This window comes from Cnephaeus nilssonii (genome assembly GCF_951640355.1).
Source record: "Cnephaeus nilssonii genome assembly, chromosome: 11".
NCBI lineage: Eukaryota > Metazoa > Chordata > Mammalia > Chiroptera > Vespertilionidae > Cnephaeus > Cnephaeus nilssonii.
Genome location: NC_137082.1, coordinates 51410142 through 51435302, shown reverse-complemented (window position 1 = coordinate 51435302; position 25161 = coordinate 51410142). Strand labels below are relative to the sequence as shown.

The window sequence follows — 25161 nt, the reverse complement described above, 5'->3', positions numbered from 1 at the left end:
TAGACATACAAATCCTTCCAGATAACATTTTCATTAAAATGGCTCCTGTCAGAGTGTTCATTTCAGACAGGTGGACAAGCAATGGGCACTTGAGATTTTCTGGCTCCATCCAACCAGCCAGTTAGCTTCTTCATCTGTGCACAAAACCAATCTCGCCTTTATAGCTACCATTTAATTCTTTAAATTTTTCCATCACTCCAACTCCAAATGGTTATTTATCTGACTACTGTAATTTCAATATAATCGAGGAAAGAGATTTTTAGCGAACAAAAATTATATCTTTTTTTTTTTTACATGTGTTGCAGTCCCTTTTATATTGGAAAAAAAATGGTACTTCAATGCCAACACCTGCACTGCTCACTCCACAGGGGTGTGCGGCTCTCGGGAGGGTGCTCCTAGGCAGAACCATGCAGGTTTCTTACCTGTTTTTCCACCACAGATAAGTTCATGTGAGGGACCAGGCGGATGGAAAATTTTCCTAGAACTCGGCCAGGTATGACTGTTTTAGTTCCGGGCTCATCGAACGCGCCCTCGATCCCATGGATGGAAAGAGATGGGTACCTCCATAGGTGCATCAGAATTTCCTCCTGAATTAAAATAAAGTTATTTTATTATGTACAAGAAAGCCTGATTAAAATCAGTTCAGTTAGATTGCTTACATCACCAGTTTCTGTACATCAGCGACACCGTTGATGACAAGTTCATTATCACCCTGCTTGGCTACGTCTGGACTGATAACACAAGTGACCTTCTCCCTCAGGACATGAGGTCCTGCGCTGCTGTCACCTCCCCAAGTGACTCCAATGGCAAAGGCCCCTCCTCACCGGAGCTCTGAAGTTTCCAGTTGGTAGATGGCAAAGGGGCCCTTTCAGAAATGTGAGTTCAGTTATAAATTTCCATCCCCAGTCATCGCAGTGACAACTTGCATGTAAATGTCTTTGATTTTTCAGGCGTCCCAGCCTTTTTCTTTCTGGCTGTGGCCACCTAAGTTAAGCTCTTCAGAGGAAACAGACCCCGCCTCTTAGTAAACTCCGCCCCTGCGTCCAGCAGGGCTCCTCGCTCTCCTGCATCACCCCCGCCCCTCCCCCCGGGAAGCAGCCGAGCGCCCACACTCCACAGCAGGAGGAGGTGGCAAAGGAAAAAGTCCGAATTTGCCCTTAACAATGCCTCTGCCTCTGGGCTTACTGACTACACTGAGGCAGCGAGGCAGCCATTTACAGGGAGCTCTGAGGCTCCTGGTTTTGTCTAGAAAAATGAACAGTGAGGGGTCTTGGAGCTGAACAATTGCAGGCTGTTCTCACTCTTGGAAGGAATAGGAAGCCCAGCTGGTTGGGATTGAGTCTAGTAAACGGATTAGGAAAGGCTGGGCTGTGAAAGGAAATGCTCTGTGGTTATGGCCCCCAGATGAAGGTCTGGATCTAGACCATGACAAGCCTCAGAATTAACTGCTGTCAGTGCCAAGATGCGGAGATGAGCAGGGCGCAGACCAGGCAATGGGAAAAGTGGTTTAGTATCGTCATTCCTTTCAGAGAGCCGTCAGCTGGTGGCTGTACCTTGGTGTCGAACAGGAATTTCTTAACCCGGCTGCTGTTCCGGTATTCTTCTAGGTCCAGGTCGATGGCGCCGTACAATTCTTTCTCCTCTTCTGTGAGAGGAGCCACGTGGTCATAGATCCCAGGGATCAGAATATGGCCGGCGGAGTCTGTGAGGCTACCTACAGGACACACAGGAAACAAAGCCAGACAGATGTTCCTCTGGGCTGATGCTCAGACCCGGCAGCGGGACCCCTAGAGGGGGATGGTACAGGAAGGAGCAGGTCACCAGGCCAACTCAGCCTGTGCCAGACCTGCTGTAATGTCTATCTTGTGGATGGAAGGATGAAAACATGGATTTGCAATCAATTAAAAATGGGGTTTGACTCACCTGCATTACATTCATGTTCCCAACTCTTACCTGTTATAGCATAAACATAACAACTTTTAAAAGTTTTCTCATATCCTGAGTTAAAAAGTAATGTATTCATTATAAAAATGTTTAGATATATATGTGTATGCATATACATAATACTTGAGAAACTGAAAATCATCATTCCTTCTCAACATCTCTCCCCTCCACACATAATAATATAACAAATACTCAGCATTAATCAAAAGCATAATATTGGGGTCTAGTCTGTGAGATCCATCAGGACCATGAGAGCCTTTATGGTGATGAGCAGTCGACTGGGCTGTTATTTATGAAAGACTTTTGGGATTAATAGGAATCAGGGAAATCATCAAAGAATATCTATAAAAGAAGCAGACTCGAGATTTAGTAGACATTGCTCACTATCTCGAGAAAGTACTTATCAAAGATACAATGCAACCAGCAAGTAGAGAACATAAATGATGAAAAACGTCTCTGGGCAGCCAGATCTGTCCTTAGTCCATCTAGGGACTTATATTCAAGTAAAGACACTTCATAAAACTATGTCCACATTCCTAATGTGATTATAACCTGACAATGCCAGAAAATTACTGTGAGGCACTACATTTTCAAATCTTTCCATTAAGGTCAACAATCACAAAGCACACGGTAAAGAAATAGTTGTGGGTCCACAGGCAGCTCTATCCCTGCCTGGGAGGATGTCAGCAGAAGTTTGGGGACGTTCATTAAAGGGACACTGAGTGAGTCTACTGTTGGTGGTGGATTTATGTTCTGCTCTGACTTTGGTGAGGGTGACTGCAAATCAATGACAGCCAGTCCCAGTCACTCGGTGCCCAACTTAATGTTTGACTTCAACTTTACTACTGGGTTTGTATCATGACCTTAACATACTATATTGTATTGGGCTAAATGAGGGAAGTTCCATAACTCAGGGCCATGGATGCTGTACAGCAATCTGCGGTACTGTACCCCAAGTGCAGTGACACATTCTGGGTGAAGTCCTGGGGGACAAGGGGAGGGGCTGAGGAGGATGTGGTTGAAAACCAGAACAGTGACATCTTCCCTTCACGTTTTGCTCCTGACACTCTCAACCCTCAGGCCTTGCTGTCTGTGGTCCTCTTAAAGCGCCGGGAATGCCATTACACGTTGCACTACTGCCATCCGTGTACTAGTAGATTTTCATAGGGGGTTTCCCTTGGCTTAATCAGAGCTAAGCCACCTGTTGGTCCACTCATGTGGGGTCACACTGGTTATTTAGCCTCGTGTGCTCAGAGACAGTGCCCTCATTCACGGAAGGTGGGTCTGTGTATGGTCACATCCCAGCATTCACCAGGCGCTGGAACACAGCAGGTGCCCAATGACTAGGTGTAATGCATCAGTCCTCATAGAGCTTCAACCCTGCGTCCTTACATACACAGCAGATGAAAACCACATGGTGGGCACAATCCAGTATCACTTTGTTAAGGATTGTTTCAAAGTTTAAAAAAGGGAAACCCTTTTCATTCCATTTGAGAGAGAGGGAGATTGAAATGCATTATAAAGATATGAAGGTGTTGCTCCTAGGGAAGAAAAAAAATTATTTCTAGTAAAATAGAGAACTGGCCTTTGCCCACCCCCAAATATTAAGTTGCATGCTCTCTGAATCCTTCTGGAAACAATTTAAACACTTGAAAGGAAAATGGCTTGCATTCTGTCTTGAATTGCCAAGCATGTTGTAAAATTTGTATAAAGGTGCACTTTGTGCCACATGAGGCAGACCCCGGTATTGTGGCCTGAACTTACGTAGCCTGAGAACCTCTGTTTGAAAAGAACACCAACATTCAAACACAAAAGAGCAACATCCCTGACAGGACTGTGGAAGGGGCTCCTGCAAGCAAGGCCCCTGAATATGAAGCTTCCTTCAGTTCCCAGAGATCCACCCCAGCTGCTGGGCAGTCCTGATATAGGCAAGAGCCACAGGGTGAATCAAGGTGGGCAAATGGGCTCTCGGGGAATACCACACACAACCCCTAACTTCGCTTGCGCACACCAGGTATCCACAGGAGGTCAGAAGCAGGTGTAATCGGCAAACTCATTGGAGTCTCTGTGCAACCTTGGGGGCACAGCAACGTGGAAAAAGGAAGCCAAGTGGTGCCAGGATATTTGGCATCATTCTGAGAGCCTCCCCAGAAGTCTCTTGATGCTATGCCATTGTCTTTGCGTATGGCCAGATGTGTCACAGTATCCAGTAAAAGGGAAAAATTCAGGAAGAGGTTCAGTCCATGAAAAAAAGTAACATGGACTTAATAAGCCCAAGGAACATTTAGACAAGGGGGAAGCTAAGAATATGTTTTTTCTTCTACTGCACCTCTATTCAGAGCTGGCTTGGACCAAGGAAGAAGAGACACATTGGGTCAAATAGAACTATATTTTAGGAGATTGCTTGATGTTTAAAAAGTGAAATGAGCCGAAACCGGTTTGGCTCAGTGGATAGAGCGTCGGCCTGTGGACTCAAGGGTCTCAGGTTCGATTCCGGTCAAGGGCATGTACCTTGGTTGTGGGCACATCCCCAGTGGGGGGTGTGCAGGAGGCAGCTGATCGATGTTTCTCTCTCATCGATGTTTCTAACTCTCTATCCCTCTCTCTTCCTCTCTGTAAAAAATCAATAAAAATATATTTTTTAAAAAAAAAAAGTGAAATGAAATAAGACATTACCGAGAAGAGCCACCAAATCAGCCATTGGCTCCTGAAGAATACCACCAAAGGTCCCTGAATGAAAATCTTGATCTCTGCATGTCACCTGTAAGACAGGTAGAAGAGAAGACAGGTGCTACTACGGTTGTTTTGTAGCTGTAGCTTTCACATGGTGGGAAACACGCCCAACCAGTGTCCCTCAGGACTCAGGTGAGCACCCTGACATCGCTCCTCCTCCTGTCCAGTCACATGGCTCCCATGTCTTCTTTCCCCATGTGTCCTGAATCCCTGAGCCTGACTAGCCCCCACCTATTCCACAAATATGGTTCTATCCAACATCACCAAACTATTGATGGCTACATTATTGTCTTCCTCTTGGTTTCATCCCCATCTGTTGCTCACCCTCCTTCCAGGAAAATTCTCCTCCTGTGGTTTCTGAGCAAGTTTCTCCTCTGTATTCTTTTATTGCCTGTAGGACAGTTTTATTAATGTCTCCCCTCGTAACTTCTCTTCGGTCTCCCACCCCCACCGCTTATTCTGGGGCACATTCTTCCTCTACACACAGAGCCCCAAGAACTAGCTCACTGGGCTTCATTCACAGCCCCACACTCCTACATGTTCACACCTATATGTCTGATCCCCCTGGTGTGCAACTACTTTCTGAAATTCAGGTCTAGAAGACAACTCAACACCTTCTGCTATGATGACTTCTTACCAACTTGCTCATTTCCAGAACAAGGATAGTCCCCAGTCCTGTTAATGTGTCATCTTAAAATTATCTTGGATTCCTCCTATGCACACCATATCTAATCTGTTACCAAGGTCCAGTGAGGTGTTTTTTTAAATTGTCTCTTTGATTCAGCTCCTCCCATCATTCCTGCCCAGATGGTCTTTCTCTGCCCAGTGCACCTCTAAGGTGTGACCAGGAGTGTTTCCTCTTTCCTGTCCCACTGGGTTCCCACAGGGTGCAATTATTAGTGTCCACCTTGTCACATTAGAAAATAGACTAAAGTGGCTGAATAACAGGCGATTTTCCAGGAGGGACTCTCTGATTCTGAGTTGTGTGCTCTGTCCCAGGCTGTCTGTATTGATGGAAGAGGAGAAGGAAGCAGACTAGCTGTCACACTTTGCCATCACACAACCCTAGGGGCTTGTGGGAGGGTTTGCTGTGCTCACTTTAGAGGTAAGGACACCAAGACTTGGAGGGTAAGGGGCCTACACAGGCTGTATGTGCAATCACTGAGCCAGACTGGGATGCAGGCCTCGCAATGCCAGCGCCCCTGGTCCTCCGTCCCAGAAGCAGGCAGGCCCCATGGATTAGGTACTGTTGCCCTCCCAGGAGCCCTAGCACCTGGTCAGCAGGCTCTTACCTCCCCCCACTCCCCGGAGGCTGCTGGGCCTGCCTCCAGATTCCACTTTGCACAGCTGCAGTCCCTAAATCTCTTGGCTTGTGAGTCACAAGCCCTCTCAATCCTGTCTGCAGAAAGATGCACAATTCACAGGCTCACAGTGGGGGCTTCATGAACCCCACACCCCGTCCCAGGACCTCCCAGAGGCAGGTGAGCATCCTGGGAGAACTTTGTGCTCTCACACAGCTTTGTCTCTGCCCCTCCCAGACCCCAGGGTGGCTTCCTCCCAGCAGGCCACCAGGGTTTGCCGATACCTCCACCGTGAAGTAGCTGTTCCCTCGAGTTCCGTAAATGAGTGCTGGCTTCCTCTGGCTCACCCACAGGTTATCTGAAATCACAATGTAGTCCACGCTGGAAAAGAACCTGTCCTTCTCTCTCCTGACCAGTTCCTCTAGGGCCACAGAGCCGGCTTCTTCCATCCCTTCAATGATGAACTTGATGTTCACGGGGAGATCCTGAGTTAACAAGTCAAAAGTTGGACAAACCAATCTGTCAAAAACCACACAGTCACCCACTCACCTTGTAAGACCCAGGGCCAGTGTGTATTTAATGTAAGTACAGTAATCATCACATGTGTTCAATATGCGAATTATTCACGTTCCCAACATCTCTGTTACAGCAAAGGAGTTTCAACCACGGTTGTGAAGGAGAGTTCAAGTTTATGCCCAGTGTACACATTCCAGCATGACCCACCAATTTAATGTTGATGAAGGATTTGGGGAAGGAATTCCTAAAAGCAGCGACATCTACACCACAGAGCTCTGCGGGGCTGCCCCAGACAGAGGCCCTTTCTTCCTTCTTCCCAAAACGAATTTTTCAAGAAAGGTTATTCTATTACAAATCTCCTTTCTGAACTCATAACTCTGAGCATGATAAACGAGAACTCTTTCCTTTGAAAGACTGGCTAATATTTAAGCCCTAGGATAATTTTTATTTCGAGTATCTGTTATTTTTCAACTATGAGTTCAATCTGCCTTTTAACTTATTCAAAGGCTTTGATCATGCAGCAGAATGGAACATGAGTTTTTTCCAGTTAATATTAGGGCTCAGAATCACTCCTTTAAAATTTTTACAATGTGCCCTTCCCCCATTTGGTTTTGATCTTATTGTATTTCTATAATTTATAACTTCCTATCTCTGAGAGCCACATGAAGAGGAGAGGTCAAAGTCTCTTCCCGGAGCAGAAGACACACGTAGGAGACTCTAAAAGTGATTATACGCAGACAAACGGCAGCACATACATACTAATTAGCTCTAATGAGTAGGACCGACTGGCCAAAGATGAACAAAGGCAGGATGAGCAGAGGATTATGTATTAGAAAATATGACCTTCGGCCATTCTGTTGGTTTAGAGCATGTGGGGATAATGATTTGTTCAAACGTATCATTTGTGTACATTTCTATGTGTCTTAGGAAGTCAAGCTACAGTTCTGAAATCTTAATATTCAAAAGCTCTTTATTAACACTTAGTCAACATGACTGAGAGGTAGTTGGAAAGTCTAAGATTTTCTGGCAAAAGGTGATTAATAAAATCCAAGCCAATGGCTACTAAGTGTTGGAAGAGGGTGGCAGACCAGCAGGCCGGCCGGGGCTTTGGTCTCTGCTCTGTCCCTTGGCACCCAAGGGACCTGCACAAGCTAGTCCACCTCCAGGCAGCTCACTTGTCTCCCTGTGCGGTATGGGCACTGACAGCCGATCTGGCTCTGGGTGAGATGGGCCGGTGAGGTGACGCACGGCTAGTGATCTGCACAAGATACAGGAAAAGGGGGTGAGAGGGCGGAGGGCAGGAGGGCACCAGGAAAGAAGAAGCCAGCAGTCATAGGGCCCAGCACTCGTAGGCACTGGAGTCCCTTGACTGTTACTTCATTTAGTCGTCTCAATGCCCCGAGGGAGAAGTGATCATTCCTACCTCACAGATGAGGAAAAAGAGGCTTAGAGAGAATTAACTGGCTTATGTACTGTTTGTAAGTATGTAAGCTTCAGAGTTGAAATTTAAAAGCAAAGCAGATTTTGGCCTTTATATAGGAATTATCATATAAATATTGCTTCCCTCCTCTTAAGAAAGAAGGGGGGAAAAAAACAAAGAGAGAGAGAGAGAGAGAGAGAGAGAGAGAGAGAGAGAGAGAAGGAGGGAGGGACGGAGGGAGGGAGGGACGGAGGGACGGAGGGACGGAGGGAGGGAAGAGACAGAGAAGAAAGTCTAGGGAGAGAATTCAAGACAGAGAGGAAGAGAGAGGAGAAACCAAGGCCACATTAAACTTTCAGGCTGACCAATGTGAGTGTCAAGAATCACAAGGCAACGTTTCAGTGGTCGAAGGACCCACCAGCAAACTATCCTGACTCAAACTCTATTTCTTAGTGAGATAAAGCAGCTGAGTCCAAAGCAGTCACATGTCCCCCCACCATCACCCCCGCACCACCCCCGCCCGCCGCCCCACCTTCTGCTTATGTCTGGGAGAAAAGAAACTCACGAAAGAGAAGCCTAATGAAATCTCCTCCAGGGGAAGGCACCACAGAGTCAGGCCCTGCTCTGAGGGACAGGATTTGGGAGCAAGGGACGCCATCAAAGATCTAAGCCTTGGGCCTGGACTGGGACAGCGCCCGGGCCTGAGCACTGCTTCCCTGCTTCTTCCCGGAAGAGGCTGGATGGAGACCAGCATGCAGGAACCCTGACCTTAAACCTCCTCCTTCAATTTCCAGTGTACAGAGGTGCTTGATTCAGGGAAGTCATGTGAAGGAGAAGATAGCTGGCTACGTATCCTTAAGGTTAGCCCCATAAAATCCTCGGAGGGAGCCAAGGGCCAACACCCTCATTTTTACAGGACAGGATCTGAGGCCCAGAGAGGCCAGGTCTCCTGCCCAGGGCCACACAGATCGACTCCTCTGCTAGGAGCCTAAGTGCATTCATCAGAAGAAGGTAGGGTGGTGTGAGATGAGACCACCCTTGTGAGAACATCAGGTGGGACAGTAAAAGACTCAAACCTGGGCCACCAACATGTCCTCTGATGGCCCGAGAGAGGCAGCCCCTACCTTTCCAGTACCTGTACTGGCACACCTATGAAAACTACATTTCACAAGAATGGAGAGGCCTAAAGATTCAAACAGGATGTCACATGCCAGGGATCTCTAACTTGATCATTGATAAAATAGCTAATGTGTTGTTTTAAAGTGTATGTTTGTATCTATTAATAAAATCAAACTTTGTGATAAGAAGGAGGAGGAGATAAATAATACAAGTCAAAGTAAGATAAAGGTGAAAAAGGCAAGTCCCAGTGAGAGTAACTTAGCCACAGGCTCATCATGCTTTTTGTATGTGTTTGTTTGTTTTTTCCATGTGGTCAGCAGCACAGGCTCAAGGTACCATGTCTGCCCCAGACCAGCTGGGCGGCTTTGAGCAAGCTCCCTGACTGTCCCAAGTTTCACTCTCCTCATCTATAAAATGGGTGTTATTATAAGAGTACAGCCCTAAGAAGACTGTTGGGAAGAGGAAAGGACAAAAATTCAGGTGAAAGCTTGCAGCACAGTGAGGGACTCAAAGCATCCTGCCTGTGCCATCATCATCGTCACCATCACTGTCACCATCACCGTCATTGTCAGTCATCATCATCCAGCTCCCTCCCCAACACCACTGGCTACCTACTTCCTCCAGGGCTCGGAATGCGCTCACAGCATTAATCCACGCCAAAACAGGACCTTTGTTGTCTGTTGCTCCTCGTCCGTAAAGTTTTCCTTGAAAAATGGGGGAAGAATTTTCAGAAAAGCATGGGTACCTCTGCCAAGTTGAGTGAGTTAAAAACAAACGTTGTTTTATGGGTAATTGCTTGAACAGGGCTTTCTGCTTCCAAGAACAAATCTTACACTGAAATCGCAAAGTGTGATTTCTTATGTACAGAGAGTATGGCCACTAGCTAGACAGAAATGTAAGCTCACTTGAAATATACTGATCCTTTATGAGGTATTTTATCCAAATTCATGGAAAAGGGCCTGTGTTACAGACGGTCATGTAACAACCTTTCATTCTGAGATTTTACAACTAGCAAAAGAATGAAAAAAGGGTATCTGTAGCTCCATTAACCTTTCTTCTTTTCTTTAAAAAGAAATTATAGTTGGTAATTTTAAAAAGGAAACGTTTGACCAAGACAACTGTTTTCCTCACAGCCCAAGGACTCCAGCCTGGGGCACTCATTCACCCACAGGCACAAAGGTTCGAAGTTTCTTTTCCAAATGAAATAAAATTGGCTACATTGGACCGACTTGTAGACCATGAGAGTGGCATTTAGTTCATTCTTAACAACAACAGGTTAGACCTGGAGCCAGTGATGGGAGGCCCGTCTTAAATCCTTAACCCTGTGAGCATCCCTTATCCACAGAAGCACCAGCTCTGTGCATCAGCACATCACTAACCATCCACTTCCGTCAGCGTGTAAGGGTCTGTGAGCCACCCATCGGCCTGTGTGGCCGGCTGCACGTCCAGGTGGCCGTAGAAGCACACGGTGGGTTTCCCTGGATCATTCCCCAGCTCAGCCAGGATGACAGGAGGTATCGGGAGAGTCTGGCCATCAGGCAGCTGCAGGGGGACAATGGGTTGTAGTTTTAAGTAAATGCTGTTTAGTTCTTCCTGACAATTCAAAGACATGATGTTGGGAGTCCTGCTTCTACCCCTGGGTCCTGGCAGAGCCCATATAATTTTCTGATCACCCTTTATCCAGCTTTAACATAGTATCACAAGACACTTTTAATTAAAACATGAAGTGTAATTAAAGCAAAGCACTTCCTCAGATACCATTGATAAACAGGAAACTTAGTTGAGCATGCTCTTCAATAGGAACTCAGACTCAACTACCTTGAATTGGGTGTTGGAAACAAACCGTTGGGAGACTTTCAATGCTAAGCCAGGCAGCGCTGGGCACTAAGATTTAAGATTGCCATTTGTGACCAAGGGGCAGTAACAGGAAGTGATTCTGATGAGAGGCTGGAGCCTCAGAAAGATGCCTTAGAGCTTGGGAAAGTTTGAATCTTGCGTGCAGGGTGTGAACAGCACAGGGGCCTTTCCAGGATGAGTCGCCTTGGCTCACCTCCTTCACTTGTGTTCCCTCCCATCCCACCCAAGTCCTGACATGATGAGAAATCAACATGGCAACCGCTTTGGGATGAGGAGGAATTCTATGGGTGTTTGTATTGAGGATCTTGCCACCACCACGGGAGGGCATGGCCGATGCACAGGGAAGTGGCAGCTCATGGGGGAGGGAGGGACCGCCAGCACCTGCTGAGAGCCCAAGTCCTCGAGGTCCACGCTGGCCCCCAGGCGCCGGAGCTCCTCTGCGGCCACGGCCATCATTCTGAAGAGCTCTTGTCGGAGGCGGGGCACAGGTTGAATGGAGTCGCTCTCAATGGCCACCCACTCCTTCAGCCTCTGTGAGGACAGGCCACAGGGTGATTAGCATGACACAGCACAGGAGGCACAGAATCCCCAATGTCCTTCATTTGACCTTGATATTCAAAAGTCAATGGCCAAGCTGAAAGTGTAATCAGGAACATAGAAGCCAGAGCTGGCTGGGTCAAAAGGAGAATGGGACAGGGCAGGTGGGGTGGAAGGCTGTTCTCCCAAACACCAGGCCTGTGCCCCCGTAGGTTCACCAGGGTTGCAAAGAAGGGCAGATCCTGACCCACCCGTTCTGGTTTTTAGCACTGAGAGGGCTGACCGGCCATGCCCCCGCCAGGACTGGCTTCCCACAATGCCCTGAAGGCCTCTGGACCTCACAGAGCACCCCACTTGACCCCCTGGCGGCTTCAGCAGGCTGCAGGGCTCCTTGGAACCATCCTTTGTACTTAGATTTTGTGGTCAGCCCCACCTGCTCCTCCAGGACCCCCAGGGCGGCAGGCAGCCTTAGCTCCTGACCCTGGTCTGCCCATCAGAGTTGGACTTGGAGAATACTCCATGCACTTTCTCAGCCTCAGCTTTCTTGTCTGAGGTTACGGTGACTGTGAGGTTGCAATACAATGGGAAATATATATATTTTGGTCTTTGTCTCACCTGTTGTCCAGAGCTCCTAAAACTTTCACAACTTCCTAAGTGATGGAAATGTCAGGGTCATCTTCAGTTCTAATATTTGCTCTTGGACTCAGGTTCCTAACACAGAGCTCCTAACTCCCTTGGAATTTCCTGGGCAAGAGCAGAATATTTTGTTGTAATGGGGCCACTCTGGGTGGCTCCTGGTGGGGAGGGGTCACCAGAAAGTCTGAGCTGTGATGAGAGGTCTCGAACTTTCAGCCCCAGCCCCCCCACCTCTGGAGGGAAGAGGGCTGGATGCCGAGTTAATACTCATCATGCCATGTGATGAGGCCTCCCAAACATCCTGATTGCTCGTGGTGGGGAAACCCACTCGCCTGGGTGCAGAAGTGAACGAAGTAGCGGAAGAAAACACGCTTTCCCTTCAGGGAGGACCAAGGGAGAGATGGTGCCTGGAGACTTAGCTCGATGCCCGGCCCCAGGGGTGCTCAGGGAAGGCCAGCCAGCATGGAGTTACAATAATAATCCGGCGCATCCCAGTGTTGGCACCGAGGGGCTTATCCCGGGACAGCAGTCTCACCAGACACCACTCGTGTCTTAGTGACTAACTCTGGACTCCCCAGTTTATTCCAGTTGGATCTTACCCTGGTTGTAGCACCCAAATCCACACAGCACCCACCCACCCCCACCACACACACACACACTAATTCCAACCTACATGGGAACCCCCATTTGGGTTTTGAAAATGCAGTGGGCAGCAGGTTAAGTTAATACTCCCATGTGAGGCAGGGTCCATGAAGGTCAGGCTTAGTGCTTTAGCACCAAACACAGAGTTTTCACATCTTAGTGCCAATAAGGGTCCTAACATTGACTGGTTGATCAAATAACCACACACTGAACACGTGTGTGGACATGACATGGGGACGCAGGGCGCAGAGTTGGTGAAAGCTCAGGGAGTTGGGGCCGCGGTGCAGGCCTGGCCTGAGGGGGACAGAGAAGTGGGGTAGGAGAGGGACTTGCAGGGGAGACTGAGTCCAGCCCTTTCCTGCTTCCCTCCCAGGCCTCCTTCCCATCTCCCGCCCCGACGTGATGAGATAGGAACAAAGCAGAGGGTTGCCAAGGAGAAGATAAGTGTGTATCACACATGGACTACAAAACAACAGATCTGACACTGAACTTGGCAGAACTCTGGACTGATAGCTGCTGCAGCCGGGCGGTGTTACTCTGGGTGGTGTCCTTGGGAGGTGAGTTTCAGCCAGGAGAGGACCTCAGCGAGGAGACCACGGCAATCTCAGGAGGGTTCCCAGTAAACGTGAGCTCAACATTTGCCAGACTCCAAGGACAGCCCCCTAGATCAAGTGTACTGGAAAGGAACAGAGCGCCCCTTTCCGGAGGAATGGCCGGGAGAGATCTCTTCCCTCAACCTAACTAATAGTGACTATTTTAACTCAATGAAGAACCACAGGCATTTTAAATGGAATTAAGTTGTCAGGCAAAAATCCCCACATCTCCCAGCAAACCACCTTTCACTCAGACACCAAAAGGGATCTCATGCAAGTGTCCCGCCTGTAGTTTCTCCAACCTGCACAAATTCATCCTGATGCAGATCCATGTACCGGAAGACCTTCTCAAGCAGCCCAGCGTGGGGGGAGGATGGAGAGGACATGCCTCCCAAAAGCAGCAGCAGAAGAGCAAGGAGAGCTGACGCCTGTGGGCAGGCACAGGGGAGGAAGCAAAATAAGTACCAGGGTTTGGACTTTCGACCTCGCAAATACTTCAAGAAGTCTGTTCTCCGACACAGCTGCGTGCAGTCACTCAGGCTAAAACAACACCAGGTAGCAGAACGGGAAATCTCTGTTGTGCTCCGCTTCCCCAAGCGCTGCCTTCTCAGTGCTAACGGATTGTGATAAGACAGAAAGCAGGCTGACGAGCTTGTCTGGAAGCAGCCTCCCTCAGTCTGTTCCTGTGATCATCTTTCCCGTTGGTTGACTTCCCCTTACGTCATAACACACACATATGGTGTGAAGGGCAATGTTTGTAAGGGAGAGAAGTGTGCTGTAATTTTTAAAATAATACAATTTGTATGTGTGATTTGCCACTCTATTAGAAAGAATATTTTGTAAGGACTGCCTAGAATCCCGGGCAGCGTCCGGGGTTTCCTCCATCAGCTCCTGAGGCTAGAGCACTTTAAAAAGAAACATAAAAGCACAGTGTGATAGGTAACATGGAAGAACTAAAGATAATTTAGGCGCTGTTGGCCACATTCCCCGCCTGGTCCACGGCTCGCTCCCCTTCCCTCCCACCTCTCTGGCCTCTGCTTCCCTCCCTGATGGCTCCTTTCCTCTCCTGGCCCATAAATGTGGGACTTGTCCATGACCCCAATCTTCGCTCTCCGCTTCCTCCTCCGCCCCCACACCCTCTTCCTACTCATCCCTCCACCCTGTGGTAGCTCCAGGCTGGGTGCAGAGCAGAAAACCAGAGGGCAGGACTTCCAGGCTCAGAACTAATTCATCATCTTCTTCCGAACCAGCTCTTCCTTGTGGACTTTTGCACATTTTGAAGCTAGACTTTATTTTCTGGAGCCATTTTAGGTTTAGGCAGTTTCTTTTCTAGGCCTCCAGCCCTGGGCACCAACAGAGCCAAGGTGAAGATGTGTGTCTAGACTATAAAGAATTATACAAGTCAATAATTTAAAATAAATTTGAATAGACATTTCTCCAAAGAAAATCTACAAATGATGAACTAAGTACATGAAAAGATGCTCAACACCATTAGTCATCAGGGAAATGCAAATCAAATAATGAGTCACCACTTCATACCTTCTCACCTATTCCTATGGTTAAAATAAAAAAAGTCAGGTAACATAAGTGTTGGCAAGGATGTGGAGAAATTGCAACCCTCGTACATTGCTGGAGGGAATGCAAGATGGTGCAAATGCTTTGGAAAGCAGTCTGGCAGTCCTCAAATGATTAAATATATGACCTAGAAGTTCCTCTCAGATATGTTTTTAAGGAAGAACATGTTTCCACACAAAATCTCAACAGGGATGTTTACAGCAGCATTATTCATAATAGCTGCAACCCAGCCATCAGTGGATGAATGGATGAACAAAATGTGCTGTATACATAAGATAGAATATTATTCAGCCATGAAAAGAATCACTGATACATGCTACAACATGCATGAACCCTGAAAACATTATGTTGAGTAAAAGAACCCAGACATAAAAGACTACATATGGTATCAGTCCATTTATGTGAAATGTCCAGAATAGTTAAATTGGAGAGACAGAAGTAGATTAGTGGCCTAGGGCTGCAGAATTGAGGGGAGTGACTGATGATAATGAGTAAGGGGTCCTTTGTGGGATGATGGAAGTCCTAAAGTTCATTTTGGCAACGTTTGTGCAATTCTGAATATACTAAAAACCATTGAATTGCACACTTTAAATTGGTAAATTGTAAGTTCCGTGAATTACATTGCAATATGGTCACTATAAAAATAATCATCATAAATATGAACACTTGTTCAAAAGTATAAATATATTATTGAATATGAAAAATGTCTCAAAAGGAAGCTAAGAAGTGGGTAAATTTCAGGTAAAAGTGTACCCTGCTCATTCATAAGCGGGTTAAGAACTTGGTCCAGAAGATGGCGCTAATGAGCCGTCCCTGAGCATCCTTTGCCTCATTCTGATCCAAATGAGGCTGGATCCAGCTAAGCTCTGGGGGGTTAGGGTTAGGGTTAGGGGCTGCAAACAAATCAGGAGGAAAGGACTCTTGAGGACTGACAGCAGCAGCAAAAAAAGCTCTGGATGCCCGGGAAAGGCTCTTTGAAATGGAGTAGGATATTTTTTGTAGGCAATCCATCTAAATTAATATGTGAGCTGTTACTTTTACTTTTCATGCATTCAATTTCCACTAAAAAACCATTTGGTGCTCCACTCCAATGAAAACTAAAATGGGGAAATTTGAAGAAAAGGAAGCCACAAGAAAAGAAGGAAAACAGCAATTTTAAGGAGAAAGAAGGGTTCGTATTTCAGCAGGAGTCCCCTCCCCTCCCAACAGGAACAGCACAGGCAGGGCCCAGCTTCCTGAAGGATTGTCCCTGGTGGTGGGTCCTCACACAGGGTCTGCAGGACTGCACTTCCCCACAGTGCCCGCAGAGTGGACGGAGCACCTGTGTCCCTTTGCCACAGAGATGGGCTGAGGACACTGATCCTGCCTGTAGGATCTTGGATGGGGTCCCCGCATTGCATACATACTCGCTTCCCCAGTCTCCCACACCCCTTTCTCTTTCTGTTTCTTTTCTTGGGTTATGGTCACACTTGACTTAGAATTAATTGCACAGCAGCAACCTGGAGACTGAGAAGGGTTATTCCTGGCTTTTGCCTTTGCAAAAGAAGGTGCTGGAGGATAGGAAGGTGAAGGGGGCAGGGAGAGCGGGAGGCCCGGTCCTAGTGTTATCTTGGCGGGGCAGGTAACCCAGCCCAGCTGGAGAAGCCCTGCTTCGGGACCCTCACAGAAGAACCCCCCATCCCCCATAAGATTCTGTTAATTCCAGCTCATTGTTCTTAGATTTGGAACAAAAGCCCTAAGTGCCCCTACACTAAGCCTTATTTTTAAATTCTTTAACTTTTAAGACTCTCTGAAGGCGTGTCCACATCCTCTGCAGTGGACCCACCCCCACCCCGTCCTTCTCCAAGTCAATTCAGCTTCAATCCCAAGAGCCTCTCCTCCCACTGGGCTGGCCTCGGGGTCTCCTCCTCTCCTAGCTCTCAGCAACAACCAGGACAGCTTAGCTGACGGTGGCCTCGACCGAGCTGCAGGCTGGACACAGGCACAGAGCCAATGACACTTAGGACACTTCTATCTCTTGCCCTGAAAGCAGCAGGCATCCGACAGGAGGCTGGGTGGGGTGTGCTGTTGATAAAGCCCCTCCTGCACCGTTTGCTGCTGAGCAGAATAAAGAATCCAAAGGAAAGCCTTCCTGCCTCACCTCACGGGGCCTGGGCTAGGCCTGTTCCTCCGGTACACTTTAGCCAAACCCTTTTCCACCTCTGAGAAACTCTATGCCAAGACCCCACTTACCAAGTCACCTAGAGTCCCATGGGATTGCTTTACGAAGGTGCTCTGCCCGGGACTGAGCTGATGGGTTTGGTATAATGCAGGAAAAATGCCTTATTGGTCTATCTCACCATGCCGGGATTAAAAATAAAAGCTGAACCTCCCCTCCCCCCACAGCCTTTCTGGATTCTGTTAATTCCCCCGCAGAGCTGGGCTGAGCCAAGCATTCCTGCGCAGATGAACTCTGGCAGCCAGTCTTGAAGTGGGAGCGGTCAGGGCGTGGCTTTTGGAGAGCAGCCTGGTCAATTTCCAGCAACAGAATTCCCCAGAAAGTCCCAAGAGCTCGGAGTTTCTCCACCATCCTCTAGTCAGAGTCTGACCGGCAGTCTGACCCCAAAAAAAGAGCTTAGCTCAGGCTCACTCCTAAACCCAAGGTGAAGCCCACTCCCCAGGTGCAGATGGCTGGAGACAGACATCACCGGATAAAGGGATGCAGGAGGAGCCCAGCGCAATCCTGGGTGCAGGTAGGGCTCGGAATCAGGCTCAGCTCGCACTGACCACCGGCTTGGTGTTCCCTGGCCCGGAGCTGCAGGCTGGACACAGGCACAGAGCACTGCCCTGTGCAGCAGGAGGCCAGAGGTCATGCATGCACAGCATCCGGCCCTTCGAGGACACTGCTTGGATGGTGCACCATCGTAGGGGCAGCCAGCTGGTCTGAGGACCACGCCCCTGACTGCACAGGTGCAGGCAAGTAGAAAGCAGCAATGTCACCTAGAAAGGACTCTTGAGATCCTTTTGCTTCCCTCCATGCTGGCCAGTGATCTGGGCTTCCCCAGACACTGCCCTGGCTCTGCACCACCTCTGGAGCCTACTGTCATCTGCAAACATGACAAACCTGACCAAAAAAGTGTAAGTGATGCCCGGCCCGTGTGGCTGAGTGTTTGAGCGTCAACCTATGAACTAGGAGGTCACGGTTCAGTTCTTGATCAGGGCACATGCCCACACATTGCAGGCTCAATCCCCAGTAGGGGGTGTGGCAGTGGCAGCCGATCGATGATTTGGGGAGGCCCAGAAAGATAATGCTAATGTTGGTACACTTGAAGTTGTCCCAGAGGCTCCGTATACCATCTTCATATTTTTTAATTCTTTTTGCTCTTCTGGATTGGGTCTTTTTTGCTCCCTCATATTCCAAATCATTGACTTGATTCTGGGAATCCTCTACTCTACTGTTGATTCCCTGTAAATTATTCTTTATTTCAGTTAGTGTATGCTTAATATCTGACTGGCCCTTGTTCATGTTTTTTGAAATTCTCACTAAGATCCTTGAAAGTCTCACTAAGTTCCTTGAACCTCTCATCAAGATCCTTGATCATCTGCCCAGCCAGTGTGGCTCAGTGGTTGAGTGTCAACCTATGAACCAGGAGGTCACAGCTTGATTCCTGGTCAGGGCACATGCCTGGGTTGCGGGCTCTATTCCCTGGTGAGGGCCATGAAGATGACAGCTGATCAATGATTCTCTCTCATCATTGATGTTTCTATTTCTCTCTCCCTATCCCTTCCTCTCTGAAATCAATAAAAATATATATTTTTTTAAAAAGAGTTTCTTTAAAAAAACACACTAACCATCTTTTTTTTTAAAAAAGTGACATTGCCAGAGGTGCCTGTTGCTCCTCCCACAGGCAGGTCTCTAACTGTGGTGAAGTCACACAGAGAGGTGTCACCACTGGGCTGGACCCTGAGCTCCTCCAAGGCCTGCATTGTCTTAGGCTCTGAGCCTGGGACAGGGGACACCCTTCCCTTTCGAGGGGTGAGAGGTGTGAACCCCAAACCATGGATTGGGTGCAGACCCTGGAGTCAAGACCCACGGCCAACTCAAGGTCTTCTAACCATGCTTGGGCCATAGCCACTGCCTTTGCTTCCTTCTTTTAAATCTCATTTGTGTGATTTGGGTGTAAAAGGGTTAGCAGGATAAACCTAAGATACCTGCATGAGTGACTGAGTGATCTCAGGGGACAACAGATAATATCAGGTGGCAAGAGAGGGCATGGAGAGTTGAGGGGAGGGGCAAGGCAGTGGGAACTGAGCCACAGAGGACTTGGAGACAGGGACAGGGGAGGGGTGGCAGGGAGAGGACAGTCAGAGAGGAATTGGTGGGCAGAGTTCTGCAGGCTGGTCCAGCTGGCAAAGGTACCAAACCCAGCTCCCTCCCACCTTCTGGTGGTGGCCGGTGGTCCTTGGTGCTCACTGGCCCAGAGTTGCATTGCTGAGGTCTGTGCCCCAGCTCACCTGGCCTCCTCCTGTGTGTGTCCCTGTGTCCTCTCTTCTTCTTAGAAGGTCACCACCAGTTTCTGGATTATGGAGTACCCCAATCCAGTACAACCTCATTTTATTTCATCTGCAAAGACCCTGCTTGCAAGTCAGCTCAGGTTCTGAGGCTCCACGTGGACATGCATTTTGGGGGCATCATTCCCCCAGCACACCCTGCTCTTTATTTCCTTGTCGTTACTAATATTCTATTATTTGTTCACTTAATATTCTCCGCCTCACTCACTTGAACTTAAGCTGGATCAGGGCCAGGCCTTGTTCTCCATATTCCCATGTCCTGAGAGGTGCCTGTCCTAGACTAAAACCCCAATTGGTGTGTGCTAAGTGCACAGTCTGAGGAGAGACACCAGGAGTAGCTAATGTTCACCAGTGTAATGCTTTCTATTTCAACATTGTGCAGAAAATGCAAAATGTGTTGATGAACAAAACTATCTGAGCTATAAGCATGGATAAGGGGAAAAAACCCACAAAATTTAAGTGAGTCAGATGATTGTTCCTCCTAGCAGTCTCAGGAGGCTCCAGCTTCCTGACAACACACCAGTGGGGCTTTGTTCATTGTGCTGCTGCCTGGAGTCCTTGCTTCTCTCCACCACCCAAAGCCTCCTGGCCCCCAAGTCCTTCATCAACAAAGCCCAGCAGCCTATCTGCACCCTGCCCCCTCCCCCACCCCCAATCCCACACATTCCCTGGTGCTCACACCAGTGTCTCATAATTCAGAGCATCTGGGCTAGCTGTTCAACTATCCTCTTCCCTAACTGATCTCTTCCCTAACCGATCTCAGATTTTATTCCTTGATGCTCTCAGCTTCGTCACAATGGGTCTGACTGATATACTCAGTCCTCAGCACCCATTTTCATTTGTGTCTGTTTATTCTGTGAAATTCTTAGTAATTTTCTTCTGATGTCACTTCTCCACCATTTCACTTTTTCTCTTTTTGTAGACCTCCTACTACAGTTGGAATCTTTTGATCTATCATGTATCCTTCTATTCTCTGATCTTTTCTGTCCATTTTTTCTCTGCTTTCTGGCTAAATTCCTCAGTCATGTTTTCCAGCTGATTCATTCTCTCTTTGATTATGGCTGGTCTAGAATGCACATGAACTACTGAGTTTCTCAGTAACGATTTTTCATTTTCAGGATTTCTCATTGGTTGTGCTCCGTGTCCACCTATTCTCCATTCACATCTGCCTGCCTCTTCTCTATGGTTTTAGTCCTTCATTTATCCCATGAAGGTTGTAAACATATTTCATTCACATCCATTTAAACATGTTCTACTGTTTGCATTTCAGTGGCAGTAAACTCCTTCCCAATTAATATTGTGAGCTTTCTTATTGCTAGTCTGATATTATTAGTCTAACGTATACTTTTACTAGTAACTTGCAGGCTCTGCCTGAACACCAGTTGTATTCTCCGCCTCTCCGTCATTATTTCTGCGGAGAAATGCTGTGGGCGCCCAGCTGTCACCCGCCGGGAGACCCAGCCAGTCCTGGTTCCGGCAGTGGTGCCGGCTCCGCTGCCCTCTGTGCTGGGTCCCTGTGACCCTGTGACCCTGTGGCAGCCTCATTTCTAGATGTTTCTGCCCTGCCCCCATCCCATTCACCACTGAATGTTTTTGTTTTGCTTTTGTCCAGTAGAGGTATTTATTATGTTTTTGAGTCTACCTTTTTAATTAGACATTTAAAGTATGTGTTCTTGTGCTGATGGAAGTGGATGGGAGGTTTAAGAGTGAACTCCTGAGCGTTGATCTGAAATCCCTGCAGTGATCTCCCTTCTAGGAGGCAAAGTCCCCGGCTGGGCCCGGAGCCAGCTGCAGTGTACAAGCTCGTGTGTGTGTGTGTGTGTGTGTGTGTGTGTGTGTGTCCCACACACTTTCCCAAAATGAGGGGAAGCAGGATTAGTTTAAAGAGGGGAAAATCTCCCTTAAAAGCTTGTGTGTCCTGCCAGTATACCTTAACCGGCATAGAGGCCCAGGGCCCAGAAATCCTCAGGCTCTAGGACCAGGACACAGGACTGATAGAAAACTGCGGCCCAGCAGGGTGAGCTCAGGGTCGGGACCCAGGTGCGAGGCAGGCAGAGGCGCTGGGCCCCGGCAGCGCACCTGCAGGGCAGAGTGTGCTGTGAGGGAACAGGATGCCCCAGGCAAACTGAAGGCTGATACCTGTTAGAACGGGGCTCCAGGCCATGCAGGGTTCCCCGCTCCCACAATCTTCCAAAAGCTCCAGCTCTGCTCATCCCTCCCTTCTCTTCTCCTTTCTCAAAGTCCCTAATCCCTCTGGGTGTTCTGGATCCCACTCTTTAGGGGTCCATGGGGACAGTCCCCCAGCTTCCTGTGCTGCTGCTGGGAGCTGCATATGCTCCCTGTCAGTGCCATGCCTCCCAAAAGGCACCTCTGTCCCAACCAAAGAGCTTCTGAATGGGGCGGATTGTAATTGCCTGAAAGAGCGATTGAGAGGGTGGACACTGAGGCATTGTGGGCCAGCAGGGAGAGGTGCTTGGGGACAGACGCCTAGCATCCTGATGTGTAGGGGTGACCTACGTCCTGTGCGCAGGACTAGGGCAGGAGTGGGGTAGGGTTGTCCTTACGGTCCTGCTCCAGGATTTTCCTGACCTGCCCCCAAATGAAGATACCCCACTTATAGTCTGGGTGCCCAGACAGGGTCAGAGGACTGAGGCTGGACACACGCCATCTCGTGTCTACCGGTGACATCTCCAGGAGCCCCCTCCTGGCACCAGTCACCCAAACAATGATAATGTTTCATAAAATATGTCTGCTTAAAATTAGTTTCAAAATATTCTTGGTAACTTGAAACCTTAAAATTATACTCAGTTACGTTAAATGATGGGTATTCAATAAATGTTCTGATCTTATCTAGGATAAGATAAAATACTGAAACATTAATGGCTTCTCATTACAGAGACTAAAGGTGTCTGGTCTGTTAGTAAATGTGTTCTTTGGCCATATTGGAAACTCTAGTGCACCACTGTTGGATCTCAGCCCTCTCACTGTCTGTGAGGCAATGTGATCTGCCTGTAAACTGGACTAGGTCCTGGGGTCTTCAAGCTTCCTCCAATGTCTGGCTACAACTCTCCACACTAAGGTTACCAGTCTCCTCTTGCCCCTTTTCCTGAAGCCCACACTGAAGCTGGGCGACTGGATATAAAGTCCAGAGGTGTCACTGCAATGGGTCACGGAGGACAACAGTAAACGGAGGCCCTCAGCAGTCACATTTGGTGCCTGCTGCTTGTGAGGGCCACTTGGGACGTTCACTGGAATACCCATGACATCCCAGAGTCATTGAACCCACAAACCGGGAAATTCATCAAAATCACCCTCACACCACTGTCTAAAGATGCTTCAAGCCCAACACCTAGAAATATTTGTTTTAAATTGATGGATTTGTTGTTCTACTCATTTATGCATTCATTGGTTGATTCTTATATGTGTCCTGACCAGGACCAAAACAACCTTGGTGTATTGGGACGACACTCTAACCAACTGAACTACCTGGTGAGGGCTAGAAATCTTGACCAACTGCCCTCTGGACTAAAAAATGGAGTCTGGAATTTGTTCTAATCATTAATGCTTATTTTTGCTTCCCTGGGAATGCTTCTTATTAAATGCTTCTTATTAAATGAAGCACAGGGAGATTAGTGGTCACTTAGGGCTGGGAGCAGGGATGAAGAGGGAAGTAATGCTAAGAGCACTGGGTTCCTTTCTGAGATGGAAATATCCTAAAATCAACCATGGTGATGGTTGCATACATCTGTGAATGGGTAAAGGTGATGCAATCATACACTTAAATGCAGATTCCTGGTCCCCACCCCAAACTCTTCACACTAATGTTTGGGATTGGGGCGGGGGAGCAGAGTTCAGGGTTTAGTGAGAAAGGCACCAACTGTGCCTGCATGCATACTATTCTCCACCTCCTCCTCTAAGTCGTACCTCACCCTTTGTATTCAGCAGCTAGAGGTTTGCCACAGTTTTACTAATAATATTGCTTTCTGTGTGAAGAAAAACCGAGCACAGACAAGTGTGCTGTGGTAGGTCCCAGTGCACCAGAGAATCTGCCTGGGCTTCGAGTCCACACTCTGGCTGCCACCATCCACCTAGCATGACTGCGTTCCAACACTAGGAAACCACTTGAAAAGAAAGTCACGTGTTTATAAGAACAGGGAGCCACCCAGAGCGCACCGTAAACCACCTCCACGGCTCCTTTCTCAGGAGAAATAGTGGCACCTGAGAGCACTTCTAAACAGCAGCAGCTCATGGACCTCATGCAGCACCTGCTCTGTTTGCCTGGCTCCCGCATGTCACCCCCACTCTTTGGGCGAATACACGTCCAGCACTCTGGTCCCTGCTCTCCGAACACTGGAGGGCTCACTCACCATTCTTCCCAGTTTGGGGTCCATCGAGCAGGATTTCTGAAGCTTCTAGCAGTTCCCCTGGACCTCAATGAAGAGCGGAAGAGGAAACCTCACCAAGGCTCTCAGCGGTCACATTATATACCGCGGTGCAAATGCTTGTCTGTGCTCCACCATCTGCCTCAAAGGAAGACAAGGCTGGGATAGTGGGCCATTCACACTGGAAAACAAAGATGCTTTAGAGGCAGTCAGCCAATTTGGGGGAGGAGAAACAATGAGTCTCGTATGCACAGGCATGCAATGAGGTAGTGGCCTGGAAGTCATCTGATATTACCGAAGGCCATCGGGGCCTTTTAGGCTGTGCATGACAACCCAGGAGCATCACTGTGCATGTGTGCAGGTGTCACCCTAAGAGTGAGTGGGTGCACGGGCCCAGGCCAGCACAGCTGAGATAGAGGTGATGCGAATGCTCACTGTTACCTTGAGCCGTTGGCAGAGCCCTGCCCTATGGCTGGGCCCTCGTGATGGAATGCCACCTAGCAGCTAGGTCAGGGTTACTTGCCATGTGTTGGGTTGCTCAGGCTGCCACAAGCGGGGCAGAAACCCATTGTCTCACATTCTGGAGGCCAAAAGTCCAAAACCAGGGTTCCTCTGAGAGCGGTGAGGGAGAGCTGGTCCCTGGCCTCCCTCCTGGCTTCTGGCAGTCACTGGCAATTTTGGGTTTGCTGTCTTCAAATGCATCCCTGATTCCTGCCTTCATTTCCCATGGCATCTCCCTATGAGCATATCTCTGTGCAAAACTCGCCCTTTCACAAGGACACCAGGCATCCTGGAGTCGGGCCCAGGCTACTCAAAATGGCTTCATCATGACTACACCTGCAAAGACCTATTTCCAAATCATCACAGTCTGAGGTGATGGGCGTTAGAACTTCAACATACAAATATTGGGGGATATAATTCAACCCCAACAGGCTGTGAACTTCCAAATCCCCTAGCCTTTTATGGTTTAACCAAGGAAGCAAGACATTTCCACAAGACCCAAAGGTTCACTCCCAGGATATCTAAGACAGTAAAAGCCCTTTGCTGCTACAAGCAGTAACACAGGAAGGCTGAGATGGCAAAGGCCCCTATGGACTGGGATCCCTCATGACCAATTCCCCCAAGAGCTGGCACAGTTGGGCAAAAAGGCGAAAAGATGACAGTTAATTGGCTACAGCTGCCTGGAAGCCCCAGGCTATTTGACTGGCTGCCAAATGCTCGCGGATATATGCACCTTCTGAGGCCAGAGAAAAAGACAAGATCAAAACCAAGCTCTTAAAACAAAACAAGACAAATGGCATAGACAAAGAAAACCAGACCATTCTAGGGGGAACAGGACCAGCAGAAAACAAGAG

General features: G+C 48.3%; 1 protein-coding gene across 4 annotated transcripts in view; it reads right to left on the bottom strand.

Moving 5' to 3' along the window:
- CNDP1 (carnosine dipeptidase 1) overlaps positions 1-25051 on the bottom strand; it is a 31235-nt gene extending 6184 nt beyond the window's left edge. Inside the window, exons 1-9 of one of the 4 annotated variants that reach the window (XM_079784341.1) lie at positions 23792-25051; positions 13601-13726; positions 11272-11421; positions 10413-10575; positions 9649-9737; positions 6263-6463; positions 4621-4705; positions 1554-1714; positions 423-587 (exon numbers count right to left, since the gene is read on the bottom strand). In XM_079784341.1, coding sequence (XP_079640467.1) covers positions 423-587; positions 1554-1714; positions 4621-4705; positions 6263-6463; positions 9649-9737; positions 10413-10575; positions 11272-11421; positions 13601-13726; positions 23792-23815 — 1164 coding nt within the window. In that variant the 5' untranslated portion in view covers positions 23816-25051. Of the gene's footprint in view, positions 1-422; positions 588-1553; positions 1715-4620; positions 4706-6262; positions 6464-9648; positions 9738-10412; positions 10576-11271; positions 11422-12042; positions 13309-13600; positions 13727-13763; positions 13878-17105; positions 18629-23791 lie in introns of those variants that run through there. The other 3 variants (XM_079784342.1, XM_079784344.1, XM_079784343.1) reach the window with 3 other exon arrangements.
- Positions 25052-25161: the final 110 nt, after the last annotated feature.